Raw genomic sequence first — 17,493 nt, 5'->3', positions numbered from 1 at the left:
GGTATAAACTGGGGTGTATAAACTGGGTGTATAAACTGGGTGTATAAACTGGGGTGTATAAACTGGGTGTATAAACTGGGAGTGTATAAACCGGGGGTGTATAAACTGAGGGTGTATAAACTGGGGTGTATAAACTGGGGGTGTATAAACTGGGGTGTATAAACTGGGGGTGTATAAACTGGGGTGTATAAACTGGGTGTATAAACTGGGAGTGTATAAACCGGGGGTGTATAAACTGAGGGTGTATAAACCGGGGGTGTATAAACCGGGGGTGTATAAACTGGGGTGTATAAACTGGGTGTATAAACTGGGGTGTATAAACTGGGTGTATAAACTGGGTGTATAAACTGGGAGTGTATAAACCGGGGGTGTATAAACTGAGGGTGTATAAACTGGGGGTGTATAAACTGATGGGGTATAAACTGGGGTGTATAAACTGGGTGTATAAACTGGGTGTATAAACTGGGAGTGTATAAACTGGGGGTGTATAAACTGAGGGTGTATAAACTGAGGGTGTATAAACTGGGGTGTATAAACTGGGGGTGTATAAACTGGGGTGTATAAACTGAGGGTGTATAAACTGGGGGTGTATAAACTGGGGTGTATAAACTGGGTGTATAAACTGGGTGTATAAACTGGGAGTGTATAAACCGGGGGTGTATAAACTGAGGGTGTATAAACTGGGGGTGTATAAACTGATGGGGTATAAACTGGGGTGTATAAACTGGGTGTATAAACTGGGTGTATAAACTGGGGTGTATAAACTGGGTGTATAAACTGGGAGTGTATAAACCGGGGGTGTATAAACTGAGGGTGTATAAACTGGGGTGTATAAACTGGGGGTGTATAAACTGGGGTGTATAAACTGGGGGTGTATAAACTGGGGTGTATAAACTGGGTGTATAAACTGGGAGTGTATAAACCGGGGGTGTATAAACTGAGGGTGTATAAACCGGGGGTGTATAAACCGGGGGTGTATAAACTGGGGTGTATAAACTGGGTGTATAAACTGGGGTGTATAAACTGGGTGTATAAACTGGGTGTATAAACTGGGAGTGTATAAACCGGGGGTGTATAAACTGAGGGTGTATAAACTGGGGGTGTATAAACTGATGGGGTATAAACTGGGGTGTATAAACTGGGTGTATAAACTGGGTGTATAAACTGGGTGTATAAACTGGGAGTGTATAAACTGGGGGTGTATAAACTGAGGGTGTATAAACTGAGGGTGTATAAACTGGGGTGTATAAACTGGGGGTGTATAAACTGGGGTGTATAAACTGAGGGTGTATAAACTGGGGGTGTATAAACTGGGGTGTATAAACTGGGTGTATAAACTGGGTGTATAAACTGGGGTGTAGGAGGCTCTTACTTTGCAGCTTTCTGAATTGTCGGGTCTGTGAGGTAACAGGAAGGACACGGTCTGCAGAGGTCCGACACAGGAAGTGACGGGCTGATCCGAGTCTCCACAGCTGGTCAACAACACGAAGAAATGAGTGGGAATGGGAACGTCTGTGCCCGACACGAACCTGGAGGAGGAACAGGAGAACCCATAAACCACCACAGAACCAGACCAGTCCAGTCCAGTGTAGTCCAGTCCAGTCCAGTCTAGTCCAGTCCAGTCCAGTGCAGTCTAGTCCAGTCCAGTCCAGTCCAGTCTAGTCCAGTCCAGTGCAGTCCAGTGTAGTCCAGTCCAGTCCAGTGTAGTCCAGTCCAGTCCAGTGTAGTCCAGTCCAGTCCAGTGTAGTCCAGTCCAGTCCAGCGCACAGGTTAGCATTTGGACACATGTGAGGACAGGAGGGCTTTGGACGCTTTTGGTTTTTTTTGGAACAATTTTTTATATTTATATTCACTGTGCATCTCCAGAAGTACAATACAAAAAACAAAGAAAGAAATTCATGGAAGTAAATCTGTCTCATCAGATTTTAAATTATAAAAACCATTGAATTTCTAGCACTGAATTTTTTTTTTGCACTAAAATTAAATATCTGAATTTTTTGTCTCTGAATTTAACTATGTTCATAAATTTGGAATAAAAAAAATTCAGATGCAAAAAATTCCGATCACACATCCGGGAAACCAAGGATAAGCAATGATTCTATCTCAAGTCAAACTGACAGCAAATCGAGTTACGTTAGGTTGGTCATGTGACACCGATGCAGGAAGACGATCAGTGCGGCTCTGTGATGTGAATTTTTTGCGACTGAATTTTTTTGCATCTGTCCATTCATTGTCTTCCTCTTATCCAGAGCCGGGTCGCGGGGGCAACATCCTAAGCAGGGATGCCCAGACTTCCCTCTCCCCAGACACCTCCGCTAGCTAGAGGAGATGTCTGAATTCTTTGCATCTGATTTTTTTTTATTCTAAATGTACGTACATAGTTGAATTCAGAGAAAAAAATTCATACTTAATTTGTAGTGCAAAAAAATTCAGTGTTAGAAATTCAATGGCTTTTAGAATTTAAAACCTGATGAGACAGATTTACTTCCATAGAAACTCACATTTTATGATACAACATTTTGTGCCCCCCACCCCCACCCCCTGGGTGGTCTGGGTCAGATTTAGGACCACATATGAAAGTGGTTGTAGATAATTATATAAAACAATAATATACATGAGTAAAAAGAGGTGAAACACCATCGATTAATAATCTGTTTTCTACGAACACACAGATACAGACCAGAGTTTAACACTAAATAACACATAAAGGGATTTATTCATGATTAAACTCCAAATATCCCTCTATGCAGATGATATTCTATTATACTGAAGCAAACCAAACGGCAGCAAATCAATAATTTTAGACAAAAAACAAACAATCGATGTTATCATTTCAAGTCATTATTTCTTCAGAAGCAAATCAATGTTTTATCTAAACTGCAGATGCAAATGTTTGGTCCAAAGATCGTGTGAAATGTTCCTAAGACTAAATAAATTCCACAGGAAAAAAAAAAACCCTACAGAATGATTTAAACAGAATAAGACCCCCCCCCCCCCCCCCAAAAGGAAAGACTGGACCCTAATGCAGATGAAACTGTGAGAGGAGGATGTTTAGTGTGAAGGATGATGAAGTGTCCACAGACATGATGATGTCAGCGCCTCAGTCATAACAGGCTTCACTTTAAACCTGTGTCATGGATTTAATTCATACATTAAGTGGATGAAGCTTCCATTTTCTCATGGTGGGTGTTTGTTTCTGTCACTGTAGACTAAACTCTGTCATTCCTGTTTAGTTCTTCTCATGCATTAGCATCACCTGTTTTATCTATGTCTGAATCGACTGAACCAAGGTTATTATCATTAACGAAAACTAAGAAAATGACGAAAACTAGAATTCTAAAAACATTTTCATTAACTGAAATAAATAAAAACTGTAATAAAAGAAAAAAACGACAACTGACTGAAACTGTATTGTGTGTTTCTAAAACTATCCATCCATCCCTCCATCCATCCATCCATCCATCCATCCATCCATCCCTCCATCCATCCATCCATCCATTATCTTCCGCTTTATCTGGGGCCGGGTCACAGGGGTAACAGTCTAAGCAGGGACGCCCAGACCTCCCTCTCCCCAGACTCCTCCTCCAGCTCTTCCGGGGGGACCCCGAGGTGTTCCCAGGCCAGCCCACAGACATAGTCTCTCCAACATGTCCCGGGTCTTCCCCGAGGTCTAAAACTAAAACCAAAACCAAAACTAAACTACTAAAACTAAACTAAAACTAACTAAAACAGATAAAAATTACAGATAAAATTTTCTTCGTTTTTGTCAATGTCAGATTGATATGAAATCGATTTATTTCACTCTTAGCAGTTTTCTGTGCTGTCACCATACGACACTTTTTGCTCCGTCACTTGTGTTCACTTGTGGTTTCCAGTCGTCTTCTGGTCCCCACTCTACCTGGAAACATGGAGACTAAAGCAGCAGAGTCCTGTCTGGGATTGATTTGAATAGGAGCACAGAGAAGAAGAGAAAAGAGACCACTGAACTACAACTGAACTACAACTGAACTACAACTGAACTACAACTGAACTACAATTGAACTAAAACTGAACTACAACTGAACTACAACTGAACTACAATTGAACTAAAACTGAACTACAACTGAACTACAACTGAACTATAACTGAACTACAACTGAACTACAACTGAACCTAAGCATTTAGAAAATAACGAAAACTAATAATAACTATCAAACCTGCTCTAAAAACAAATTAAAATGAACTGAATTAGAGAAAAAAAAGTCCAAACTAAATAAAACTAAACTAGAATGAAAAATCTAAAACTATTTGAACCTTGTTTGGGAGCTGGGAGGGGACATAAAGAGTACATTATGGCTGTCTGGGTAAACCCCTGGGCATGGACCTAACAGATGTTTGTCTTAAACTGTATTGAGCATAATGAGCTAGAAGATCCACCACACTCCCAGTCGAGATAAAACAAGTAAATGAAGAGGGAAAGAAAAAAAACTGAGCTGCGTAAAAGCAAAACATAGAAGACATTCAGAACTGAAACACAAAACAGTGATTTGATCCGACTGAACATGTAGGGGAAACCCATCCACCTCCTGTCTGCGGCTGAAAGGTGAGACAGGTGAGACAAACGCTGAACTCACACCTGTCCATAGACATGAACACAAACAGTCTGTCGAGCACATGGTGAAGGAGAACATGTTCATCTGACTGATTATAGGGATGGAACCATTACCGCTAGAACAACAAACTGCAGTAAAATATCCCAACGGTTAGTATGAGCGATTAAATTCTAATTATCATGATAACCATGTTTGATTACCACACTTTCAACTCAGACTTGATCTGGAAAAGGGTGGAACACTTCGGCTCTAAGGTTCCGCTTTAATGCACATGTGTATGTTTGACATTCACTGTTTTAGACTCCTGTTGGTTCAGGTTCCACATTTAGACCAGTATGAGCTAAAGTGGATCAGAACCAGTCAAATAAGAACAGAAGAAACTACAAATAAGGACTAATCACACCATTACACTAGAAATACACTAACATATACAACAAATATATGAAAAAAATACACCAAAGTATTCAAAACATAGGCAAAAATACACTAAAAATATACTAAAGTATACTAAAAATAAGCAAAAATGCACTAAAGTATACACAAATACACTAAAAATATACTAAAGTATACTAAAAATAAGCAAAAATGCACTAAAGTATACACAAATACACTAAAAATATGCTAAAGTATACAAAAACTAGAGAAGCACTCAGAAAGTGCAGACCTCCGCCAAGGCAGATCAGCCCCCCCCATCACCACCAAAATTTAATCATTTGCTCCTTGTGCCAGTATTAACATTTCGTCAAATTTTCATCCAAATCCATCCATAACTTTTTAAGTTATCATGCACACAGACAGACAGACTGACAGACAGACTGACAAACCAACACCGACAAAAACAGAACCTCCCTGGTGGACGTAATTATGCAAAATTACACTAAAAATACACTGAAGTATACAAAAAATATGCAAAAATACACTAAAGTATACAAAAAATATGCAAAAATAGACTAAAAATATACTAAAGTACACAAAAAATAAGCAAAAATACACTAAAGTACACAAAAAATAAGCAAAAATACACTAAAGTATATAGAAAGCAAGCAAAAATACACTAAACATATACTAAAGTACACTAAAAAAAAGCAAAAATACCCTAAAAACATACTAAAGTAGACAAAGGATGTGCAAAAATCCACATTAAAACATGTCTTTAATGCACATTTGTATGTTTGATGTGTACATGTTAATATTTGAATGTTTCTGCCACAGAAAGTACACTGTGCCGATTGTTTTATTTGTTTTTTGTTTTGTTTGTTTGTTTTTTTAAATACCACTTGGTTAAATTATTTCAGTGTGTGTATGAGTACTTTTTGAACATTTGGAGCACATTTCAACAACACTGTGATAATAATGAGAACTGTGATGTGAACTGTTCATTTGGTTCCATCCCAGTCCGGTTCGAAGCAGAAGAGGAAACAAACGCAGTCTGAATGTGGTACTCACATCCCATCATGGAGCCCCGTCCAGGCCTACGGCTGAAGAAAACAAGTCTGATAGCTCCAGGATTTTACAGCAGTGGTTCCACATCAGACCAGCTGCCTCTGCTGGATGGAACCATTAAACCTCTGCTTCATACTGCTGATGGTCCGCTTCACTGCAGCCGCACATAAAAGCCCATAATCCACTTTCTTTCTCGTCCTCAGACGACTCTTCAGCTCATCCAAAGCCTTACGTTTCCTGGCCACCGTCGAAGAGGAAGATTCTGATCCGGTCCGCTGGGCTGGTTCTGTTCTGCAGTGAGGTTCTGGGCTGGTTCTGTTCTGGTTCTGTTCTGCAGTGAGGTTCTGGGCTGGTTCTGTTCTGCAGTGAGGTTCTGTTCTGGTTCTGTTCTGCAGTGAGGTTTTGGGCTGGTTCTGTTCTGGTTCTGTTCTGCAGTGAGGTTCTGTTCTGGTTCTGTTCTGCAGTGAGGTTTTGGGCTGGTTCTGTTCTGGTTCTGTTCTGCAGTGAGGTTCTGTTCTGGTTCTGTTCTGCAGTGAGGTTCTGGGCTGGTTCTGTTCTGGTTCTGTTCTGCAGTGAGGTTCTGTTCTGGTTCTGTTCTGCAGTGAGGTTCTGTTCTGGTTCTGTTCTGCAGTGAGGTTCTGGGCTGTGTCCATCGCTCGTTGTTTATCAGCAGAAGTTATGAAGCTTTACGGTGACGGGTCTGGGACGGTGCTACAGAGCGGTGGGCGCAGTCTGACTTGATGTTCCCAGTTTCAGTTATGAGATGGAGATAAGAGCAGAGCCACGTCTGGATCCTTCCCTCTGCGCCCTCTGGTAATCTGACTGAACGGAGGTTCCATCTGTACCTGCACTTCTCCAGTTCATCTACAGCACAGCTGTCAAACATGCATCCCAGGAACTGAATCTGCCCCCCCCCCAAAGGGTCCAGTCCACACTCAAAAAAATGATTCTTGGCTCTAATAAACATGAAGTAATATTTTAAAGTAAAATGTAACTGAAATATATGAAATTTAAAGTTTATTTATCCGAAAAAGTCAAACATAATGTGAATATGCTTAGTATAAAGTGAATCTAAACAAATAAAGTAAACTTTATTTACTAGATCACATAAAAAGGCTGAGCATCACAGCCAAACACAGTTTATGTAAAAGTTTGCATTAACTAAAGCAAATCTGACTGAAGGTATTTAATTTATTCATATTGACTAAATATGATAGAAAAAACATTGTATTAAATGCAACTCTTTACATTAAACTTATGTAATAAAATTACATGGGAAATTTACATGTAATGGGTTAATTATTTTTATGTGTGTGGCAGACAAACCATGATCTTTTCCTTAACCTAACCATGTATTTTTGTTGCAGAACTGTTCAAAACTGGCTGAAAACTGAAAATAATAAGTCTAAAAATGAAAAGTCAACACTCAACTTTAAGTTTCACATAGGACTCCTAGGGGACCATCCTGCTGCCCCAATTTTTAAAAATGACAAACTGTTACAATAGGCTCCATCAATAAATTCTGGGAAGACTTCATTTGTGCATTTGAATGTTCCTGACCAGTTTTACTGCTATTTTTGCATCACCCTTTATTATCTTGACACTTTATTGAAAACATAAACACATGTTAAAACTTCAGAAATTAGACATAAGTTTAATTAGGCTGAGTTAACAGGTGATCTCATTATTTTTATTTCCTGTCATGACTCTTGGCCCTAATAAATAGTGAGTAGTATAAATATATTTATGTAAAATGTAACTAAATTTTATGGAAAATAAATAAACACAATGTGAATCTACTTAGTATAAACTGAATGTAAACAAATCCAGTAACCTCTATGTGGCCAGATCCCATTTAGCGGCTATGTGTGTAATACTCCAACACAGCAGGTGGCGGTAGTGCACCTTAAGACTGGTTGCAACCTTACCCACCCAAAACCGGAACACCAACAGAACCCGTGGGCGTTGGTGAAGTCGACCCCGCGACCTCTGCGCGTGGCAGACGTTTACCTCAACGACTGGGAAAATTGCGCCAAATGAGCGGCAGGTTCTGTAAGTATTTCAACCATTTTCCATTTGTTGTGTTACACCATGGCGATGTTATTGCGATAAGTGTATTAATTTAAATTTTGTTTTTTAATTTACTTAAGCGAGTGTGATTGTTCTGCTGTGTTTTAGGTCGGTGAATTTAGGTTAGCGCGTCTGCTCTAGCTGCTTCGTGTCCTGCTAGCAAGTGCTAGTACTAGCTGAGTGGCTCGTATCTCGCCAACCATGAACTTACAAGTACAGCCAAATTATTCAGAGTTGTTGTGAGATGAGAGGACCTACGGTGAACAACACTGCTTTAACCCAGGGCCGCTCGGGCTGCGTTGATAGCTACACTATGTCATAGTCCGCTAGCAACTGCTAATTGGCTTAGCACCAGGTAGTAACACAGCTTCACTTTCTGACTTGCTCAACTCCGTGAAACAACACTTGTCATATTTTACTGCGGTCTCTCGCTTCCGAAGCGAGATACAGAGTAGAGGCTGACATTTGTGCGGGAATGCCACGGGGTGGGAGTCAACTTTACTATTAATCACGTGATTGGGACGATACAGGCGTTAACGGGAGCAGACGGGAGCGGGAATCAACCAATAGGACACGCACACCGAAAAACATGACAGGCGCACCGCCATTTTTGTAGTTTTCTTTCCATAAGCCTACACGGCAGTGCAAGTCAAAAGAACTACACGGCCCAGAACCCAACAGTGCTTCTGGCCGCTGCTTGCCTGCTTCCCACTGAAAATTAAAGAACAGCGATGGAAGGAGCAAGCAGCAGCGCAGAGGCCGAAAAAATTGAACTACAACGTAAAGTACACACAACATACACCAACATTCACACTTAGGCATAACAGACTTATTATGCAAGAATGTGTTCAGTTATTCAAACAGCCCTAATTACTTTCAGGGCAGCGTTTTCTTGCAAATAATCAATAAAATTCAGAGTGGCAAACCAGACTGAAATGGCAGTTTTTATTTAATATTTGAATCTTATGCACTTTTTTTCTTTTTCCAAATAAATACCCTCCTGTATTACCACAGATGAACTGTTCCTGTTGCCAGTTTTTTTTTAAAATAAAACTACAGACTACAAAGTAATCTAAAAATAATCAGGAGAAGATCAAATCAAATTCAGTGTATGCATAGAGACTAGAAGGGAAAAAAATGGGAGCGGTACAGGAGTGGGAGTCACTTTACCGGAAGTGGGATGAGACAGGAATTTTTTTTCCCCTCTGGCCCGGGATTGGGACGGGACACAAATTTTCTCTGTGGGATTGGGATGGGACAGGAATGAAAATCCAGTCCCATGTCACCCTCTAATACAGAGTCAGCGGTGACACTGCTGCTCAGAATGCATCATTTGCAGAAGCTGATGTAGATGCTAGGGTAATTGGTCCCTAGTTTTAATCAGCTATCTCTTGCTGCTCTGACTCGACCCTCAATTTGCTAACACTTCATTGTTATTTAATTATGTTTATGCCTCAACTGACCTGGTTGGTATTCAAAACTCATTGATAACATAATAGTCGATCAAGTATCATTAAAGGACCAAATATAGCACTAGCTAAATCCTGAAAAAAATATTGGAGCGCAATAATTTGGATTTGCTTCACTACCCAGCCAGAAAATACACATGAGTAAGAAATGGTGTTATTAAAATGATCACATTCACTTGCAAGTCAGACTAAAAATTAAATTAAGCAAGCAACAACAAAAAAAAATATTCTGGACCAAATATCTTCATTTGACTACTTGGGAATAAGACCAAAACGGTCATCAGTCCTTCCTTAATAATGCCTTGTTGATCATTAGTAAAACGCTTTGAATTTGGAAGAATATGCACTGCTCTAACCAATTTGTTTGTCTTTTCTTTTGATGCCAGAATTATTTACGAAGACATGAACAGTAAAAACTCAAATCATGATTGAATTACTTTAGATTTATTGCTTAATTTACGTATTGATCTTGCTTTAAGTGCAGCATGGGGTGCTGTTAATTATTGTACATGACTGATTGTTCATGAAGTATTACATTCATGTATTCATTCTTATTGATACACAATGTCAGAGAAATGTATGTACCTTTACCATGAAGAGTTGTTGTTACATACACACAAACCTGCAGCTGACTATTTCTCAACCTGGTTGGAAACTAACATTGTACTGTTTTTTCTTATTTACAGATACAACATCACAGGGCCAAATCAACTGAGTAGCTCACATCTTGAAAGGGCAACCTCTCAATTTAGGTGAGTACACATAATGTTGTGAGTAAGATCTATATTAACACTTTCTTTCTTCTTTTTTTTCCTTCAGAAATGGCAGCAAACTTACATCTTGACCATGTTCTCTTTTCTTTTCTAGCTACAATATGTGAATGGGCGTGTGGGAATGCAAGGTGTGCAGGATATCAGTAGAAAGCAGGTATGAGTTACTGAAACATTGCAAGCTAAAGCATGGGCACCATGGAAACAGATTCAGGCATCCATGCCCATATTCTGATTGTCCCTGCACATTTATCTTATGGAATAATCTTTTGAGTCATATATACCGCAGTCACCAAACCCAAGCATCTTCAAAGACATCTAAGTTATCTACATTTTCATGTCAGTTGTGTGCATGTCATGAGATTTCAAATGAAAGAGAGTATTTCAGTCATGTAAATGAACATTTACGTAGACATGAAACAGTAACATGTATGTTTAAAGGTTGTGTGTTTAAAACTAATGTCTATAATACATTTCAAACACACAGAAACAGGAAGCACAATCCCCATACTTTAAATGATTTTAAACCTGAGGTTGTCAGTGTAGTTACTGGAGTACAAGAATCAGTTGTTGACATTGAGTCTTGTGCTGCAGACACAGATGTAGAATCTGAAACTGATTTTGCTGCACATAGTGTATCTAGTATTGAAGATATTTCCAAAGTTGTTGAGGAGAACATCGCTTCAGTTCTGTTGAAGTTGGAACATATTTTGTTTGTACCATCCACAGCAATTAATGAATTACTACATGAATTACACTATTTGTTAAGCTCCCCATCTGTTCCCATCACCTTTAACAGTCTGTCTAACATTCTTAAAAATCATAGTGTTCAAGTTGATGAGTCAGTTGTCAAAGAGCTTGCTCGAGAAGTGTGCAAGTCCAATCCTGTGGCCAAAGCCTTTGCAAAAGACGGGCCCCTGGCTACAGCTTACAAAAGGAAGCAGTATTATAAAAAATATTTCAATGTGGTGAGCCCAGTTGAGTACATCCTTTGTCCTAAGACCAATAGGACATTTCAGTATATTCCTATTTTGTCCTCTTTGCAGCATCTGTTAAGTAACAGTGACATTTTAAGAAGTGTAGTCCATACCCAGAAAACACAGGAAAATACTTCAGGTGTAGTGCAGTACAAATCGATAAGAGATGGAATTTACCATAAAGAAAATGTTTTTTTTCACCGGAGAGGATTTGAAATTATCAATATCACTATATGTTGATGACTTTGAGGTTTGTAACCCCTTAGGCACATCAAGAAAAACTCATAAACTTTGTGGTGTCTATTGGATTTTGAATAATTTGCCACCTGGATCTCACTCAGCTCTTTCTTCCATCTACTTGGCTGTATTATGCAGGACTACTGATGTAAAGGTGTATGGCTATGAAAACATTTTAGAGCCCCTTTTACAGGATTTGGTTATTTTAGAGAAGTATGGTGTTTTTGTTTCAGGTCTTGGAGAGTTTGTGAAAGGCACAATCGAGACGGTAATTGCAGATAATTTAGGAGCCCATGGGATAGCAGGCTTCACTGAAAGCTTTTCGGGTGTCTACTTCTGCAGGTTTTGTACAGGTGAGCGATCAGATATTCAGACTAAGGCTGTTCAGTCAGGTCATTTTAACATTCGAGCAAAAGACATACATGACAAACAGGTTACATTTGCAAGGGAAACCTCAACCATCTTTTGTGGTGTAAAGGGGGAGTGTGTGTTTACCAAGAGTTTATCTTATTTTCATGTTACTCAGGGCTACCCCCCTGACATAGTTCACGACTTATTTGAGGGTGTTGTTCTAGTAGAGATTGCCCTCTGCATTGATGTATTCATTTCCAAAAAGTATCTGTCTCTTAACTCTCTCAATGAATTAATCCTGAACTTTCCATATAAGTGGGGCGATAGAACTAATAAACCTCATATTATACCACGCACTTACACCTCTACAAAGACCATTGGAGGTAACGCCCACGAAAACTGGAATTTATTGAGGTTGCTTCCTTTTATCATAGGAAACTTGATACCAGAAGTGGAGTCTGCTTGGCTTGTGTTGCTTGATTTAAAAGAAATCGTTGAACTCGCTGTTGCCCCTCTTCATAACAAAGAGACGGTTGCCTACCTGGCTTGCAAAATCACAGAACACAGAGATAGATATTTGGAGCTTTTTCCTGAACGACTCTTACCAAAACATCACTTTCTTGAGCACTACCCTCAAATGATTGAATGTTTTGGGCCTTTAGTGGGGCAATGGACTATGAAGTTTGAAGCAAAGCATAGCTTCTTTAAGGAAGTTGCTCGTCATACAAATTGTTTCAAGAATATACCACTCACACTAGCAACCAAACATCAGCAAATGATTGCATATCATATCAATGCATCCCATCTTAAATCCTCATTAGAAGTTGCAAATGTTTCTATCCTTCCTGTGGATGTATTGAACAAGGAAGTAGCAGCAAGCCTCAAACAAAAATACCCCACGATGAATGAGGTACATCTAGCCAAAAATGCAACTAACAAAGGAATCTCTTACAGAATTGGCATGTTGATTCCTTATGGTTCAACCTGTGGTCTTCCAGAGTTTGCAGAAATTCTCCAAATGTGCATTGTCAAGAACAGTTTGAGCTTTGTTGTAAAAATATTGTGTGCATGGTATCATGAGCACTTCCGAGCATATGACGTGACTATGTCACCTAATAGAGAGGTTGCCCTAGTTGATGTTGAAGACCTGGTTGATGCTTATCCACTCTGTGAGTACACTGTTGGTGTAAGACGGATGGTTACCTTGAAAAGGCATATCATTGTATAAGGTGGGTCTATAACATATTTTTTTCTCACTAATTTTATGAAGTAGATGTGCAACAAATAACTGCATAACTAGTCAGCCATCTGAAAAGATATTGAATTATACTAAGTAATTAAAACAAAAATATGACTGGTATTGTGTGTTCATGTAATTTCTACTAATTAAAAATCCAATTATCTTTAATTTGCCTAAATTTCTAATACAGAAAAGTGATGAGAGAAGTATACTTTTGAATAAAATCATGACAATCACTGGTGTGAGCCCTACTATATATTTACATCCATATTCTGCTTTAATTGCCATATAAAAGTTAAGAGTTACTTCACTCATAAAGCGTAATTCAGGTTTTTTTGGGCTAATTGTTGTTAAAGGGGGAATTCAGTATTTTTTAATCTATTTTCTCATGTTTTGATCTGAAGTGACTGATGGGAACAACAATTCTTGAAATTAGTCTGATATTGAAGAACATTTCAGCTGACAGAAGCAAAACTTTGGTTCAGTGTAATTCTTCAAGGTAACTGTGCACTGTCCAAGTAAGTCCATTAAACGTGCTTATTTTTGCCTTGGACTGGCTTAGGTTATCATTGTAAGTGTCTGAAAATATTAAGGAAAGAATCACTGAGACATACCATTTTAAAGAACAAAATGTGTCTTATTTAACAAGAAACAGTTGTTTAATTGCTTTCTCCGAACTAATCAAATTCCCCTTACAAAATAATTTTGAAATCCTTTATCTTCATGCAAACTCAACCAGATAAAAGTCACCAAAACGGGCTTTCAATCACCGGCTCTGGTTTGGGTGAGATAAACCTCTTATCCACAGACTTTGATGTGAAAAAATGTAGATTTATAAAAGTAAGGAGGTAGAGGTAGGGGGACATCCAAGAAGCAGCAGGGAGAAGCTGCATGTACAGCCAGGACATTTTCACGTCTAATGTGGTGAATAATGGGTTTATTTTTGACAAAACCACAGTTGGTGATCAATGGAACAGTAGAAAGATGAGTCCTGATGGTTTTGCTGGGTTTTATTTTTTCTGTTGAGTTTGTTGATTATGATGATGTTAAAATTAGAGTTTTGTGAAGGGAGTCTGGTGAAGATTGGCAAAACCACTGAAACTGCTGTTTCTGGATTAAACATGTCTTAAAATCTGTCTCTGTAGCAGTTATTCCCATTATGTTGGTGGACACTTGCAAAAACAAACACATCTAGTGATGGTGTGAAGTTGCTTCTGCCAGCTACATCAAAAGTATTCAAAGCATTAAAGAGATTTTTTGGCACTTTTAGATTCATTTACATGCTAAGATTTACTGCTGTGCCCTACAAGCTGCACCAAATGCACAGCCATTGCAATGTAACAAAGGAAGTCAAGGCTCAAGGTATACAGTTGGAGTGATCTTATGGGAAAATGTGGATCAATTAACCCTTTTATGCATACTGGTCACTACAGTGGACAGCTACTCTACTGCAGTTCTCATGTATTTTCATGGATTTTGTTACTCTTTTTTGTTTTTTTGTTTTTTTTTTGTTTTTTTACACATATCTTTATTAAAGTTTTAAGACACTACATATCTTTTCTGACATGAATTGGTAAAATTATGTAGATCTCTCCTGAGCATAAACCCCCAGAATCACAAGCCCTCTCCATAGTTTTCACACAATTTATCAGTAAATACATGTTTCTGTGGATCAAAAATTAAATTTGTGGTGTCCAGCTGAATGGATATTTTTGCAACTTCATGAAAAATAGGTTCATAATAATTTTAATTAATTATTATTATTTTTTTTATTATTATTATTATTATTATTATTATTATTATTTATTTATTTATTTTTTTAATTAATTATTTTATTTTATTTTTTAATTTCTTTTTCAGAAGAAAATTTTCAATCGCATTGTTTTTTTCCCACGCCTGAAGAGGAATAAAAACACTCAGGAAAAAATTTTGATTAAGGTTCTCATAATTCGTGCATGAAAGGGTTAATGATGAAAATAACCATTGGCTGAAGTTCTGATATGAGGCTGCATTAATGGGTGTGTACTTTACATAACCTCTGTTTCCTATGTTTGTTCTCTAGAATAGGTTGAGTGAAAGATGTCAAGTCCCATCCACCTGAGAATTGTTTTTGGTGGAGATGATGCCAGAAGACTTACCCTCACGTCAGGGATGCCAGCATCTGTGGATCAGCTTGTCCATGAGATAAAGACTGTTTTTGGACTTACAGAGGAGTTCAGGCTCCAATACAAGGATGTAGACTTTGGAAATGAATATGTTAATCTTATGTCAACCAGTGAAATAAGAGATAGGGATACTCTCAAAGTGATATTTTTTTCTTGTGAAGAAACGAGCTCCAGTATTCCAGAGACTCTACCATCTTGCAGCACCAGCACTCCAGTAACTTCACCCAGCACATCACACAGTTCTGAGATCCCAGGAAGCTTGTCTGCAAACACCCTCAGCTCTCCATCCATCAACCAAGTGAGTTTGTCCCCTGATCACTCATTTGGCAGTGCAGACACCATCATTTTGGATCCGGTTCCAGAGTCAAGGACCTCCACTTGGCCTCCAATCTTCATTGTTCCCCGCTTTTCATATTTTGCTGAAATTCAGCTCCAAACAGCAAATGCAGAATTCAGAGCAAATGGCACTCTTCTTATTCCTCCACCAAAGCTAAGAATGGATATCCTTGAAGGTATGGCTGAAGAGATCTTCAAATACACAGCATATCCCAGTGACTCCCAAATTGAAGAGGCTGCTGAAGTTCTGGTGCATACTCATCCATGCTTGATGCAAAGAGGAACTTGTGCTGGCCATGAGGGATGGAAACAGTATCTAAAGACTAAGGTTGCCAATTTTCGCACAAAACTTTGCAAGATTGGACTCCTAGAGGTCAGCATAAACTCTCTCAAGAACAAGTGCAGAGGTCAAGACAAGGCAGCTGCAAACATCAAAAAACCACGGAAAGCAGAGGTAAACTTCCTGCCATCCCTCCCTGGGGGTGAAACAAGAGAGAGTCTTGAAGATGAACGGGTAGCTCTCTTGACAGAGGTGAAAAAGAGAAACAATGAAGCTGTGGTCAGGGAGAAAATGCAGAGGACCTTTTCCTACAGACGTCAGGAGGTTGTCCATAACGAACCTGTGATCACTGAATTTGTAAACAGGTGGCCTGCCTTGTTTACAGTGAGTGAAGTGAGTATTAATATTCATGTTTTGCATGCTGTTTTATGTACAGATATTTTTTCCCTGATTAAAAGTTTTAATTCAGTCTTAACATTTTTGCGCTCTAAATTACTTGTGAACTGTTATTTTCTATGGTATTATGTGGATAGTATTTCTTAAGTAAATGAATGTCAAAGACTGATTATAAAATATGAAATTTAGTTGAAGTAAAATCCTGTGTAGAGGGTCGGCCCATTATGGCACAGGGTTGCCCACTCTTATGTTAAAATTACATGACAATGAAGCAGCCTGCGCCAAATTGGAAAATTTTCATCCTGCTGTGTGGATAGCGAATGCTTTCAGGCTGCAATGTGTTGAAAATATGGTACTGATATCTTTAAGATCACATTTTGTAACTGTTTGCAATTTGGCAGTCCTAAACTAAGGGAAGCAAATTATAAAAACTCACTACAAAATGTTACATCCAGACAACACCTAATTCATGAAAATATAGCTCTATTTTGGCTGTAATTCAACTGCCCCAAGTTTCAAGGGCTTATAAAAGATATTGCCCCAATAGCAATTCTCCTGTTAAAGTCAAAAGTCTGTTTGTTCTTCTCTTCAGCTCAGAAAATGTTTTTTTCTTAAAGCATGGAAATTTAGATCACTGTTGTTTAAATATCTCATGTATTTTCTTTCGCCTTTTCTCATACAGATAAATGCTGAATTCATGCGTATAACAACTTTGCCGCTTCAAGCCAAGTTCTTCGGACAACTTGACCAATACACAGCTAACTTGATCAAGATCTTCAACAGCAGAGGCGGGGCTGCTGGAAAGAAGATCCGATTGCTCATGGCTCCGATAGCTAAGGCAAGTGCATTAAACTGTTGCATTACTTAACTAAGTAAAATCTGTCTTTCAGTCTAACACTTGGTTGAGAAGGGTTACTATATTATTAAAACTGGAATTTTTAAATGGAATTTCACAAAGTTTTATACAAATCAATATATAACTCTGAGGATGTTTTCACAGCAGTAGTTTGGTTCATGTGGTCCAAACCAAGGAAAAAATGACGTCTTGTTGCATTTTAGCCCTGGTGTGGTTCATGTTGACACTGACATTTTACAAATGAATCAGTAGAAGTAAGTATTAAGTTACACAGACTGAAAGGTAACTCTAAGATTGTACAGCTTTGGCAT

The 17,493-nt window shown here is 38.6% G+C and overlaps 2 protein-coding genes across 3 annotated transcripts in view; one reads left to right on the top strand and one right to left on the bottom strand.

Annotated features, from left to right (window-relative positions):
* Window positions 1–17,493, bottom strand: part of LOC115428207 (venom phosphodiesterase 1-like) — a 130,763-nt gene that overhangs the window by 14,206 nt on the left and 99,064 nt on the right. Inside the window, 1 exon segment of the mRNA XM_030147044.1 lies at window positions 1,373–1,529. Within this exon segment, the coding sequence (XP_030002904.1) occupies window positions 1,373–1,529 (157 nt within the window).
* LOC115428444 (uncharacterized) lies at window positions 7,995–17,339 on the top strand. Of its 2 annotated transcripts, none has more exons than XR_003936625.1 (2): window positions 7,995–8,087; window positions 17,009–17,339. XR_003936625.1 is itself a non-coding variant. In XM_030147494.1 (2 exons), exons 1-2 carry the CDS (start codon window positions 15,811–15,813, stop codon window positions 17,192–17,194), a joined length of 699 nt encoding a protein of 232 aa, XP_030003354.1. In that variant the 5' UTR covers window positions 15,704–15,810; the 3' UTR covers window positions 17,195–17,339. The 2 variants fall into 2 exon arrangements, 1 of the variants encoding a protein (XP_030003354.1); XM_030147494.1 differs by lacking the exon at window positions 7,995–8,087 and adding an exon at window positions 15,704–16,323.

Source organism: Sphaeramia orbicularis, chromosome 11, assembly GCF_902148855.1.
Source record: "Sphaeramia orbicularis chromosome 11, fSphaOr1.1, whole genome shotgun sequence".
Taxonomy (NCBI): Eukaryota; Metazoa; Chordata; class Actinopteri; order Kurtiformes; family Apogonidae; genus Sphaeramia; species Sphaeramia orbicularis.
The sequence above is the reverse complement of the archived record's forward strand: the minus strand, read 5'-3'. Positions and strand labels throughout refer to the sequence as shown.

What these genes read in the sequence shown, in the direction of transcription:
- LOC115428444 (XM_030147494.1), top strand. Translation starts at nt 15,811, where the DNA reads ATGGATATCCTTGAAGGTATGGCTGAAGAGATCTTCAAATACACAGCA. An exon ending in CCTTGTTTACAGTGAGTGAA is followed by an intron (nt 16,324 to 17,008) that starts GTGAGTATTAAT and finishes TTTCTCATACAG; the next exon opens with ATAAATGCTGAATTCATGCG.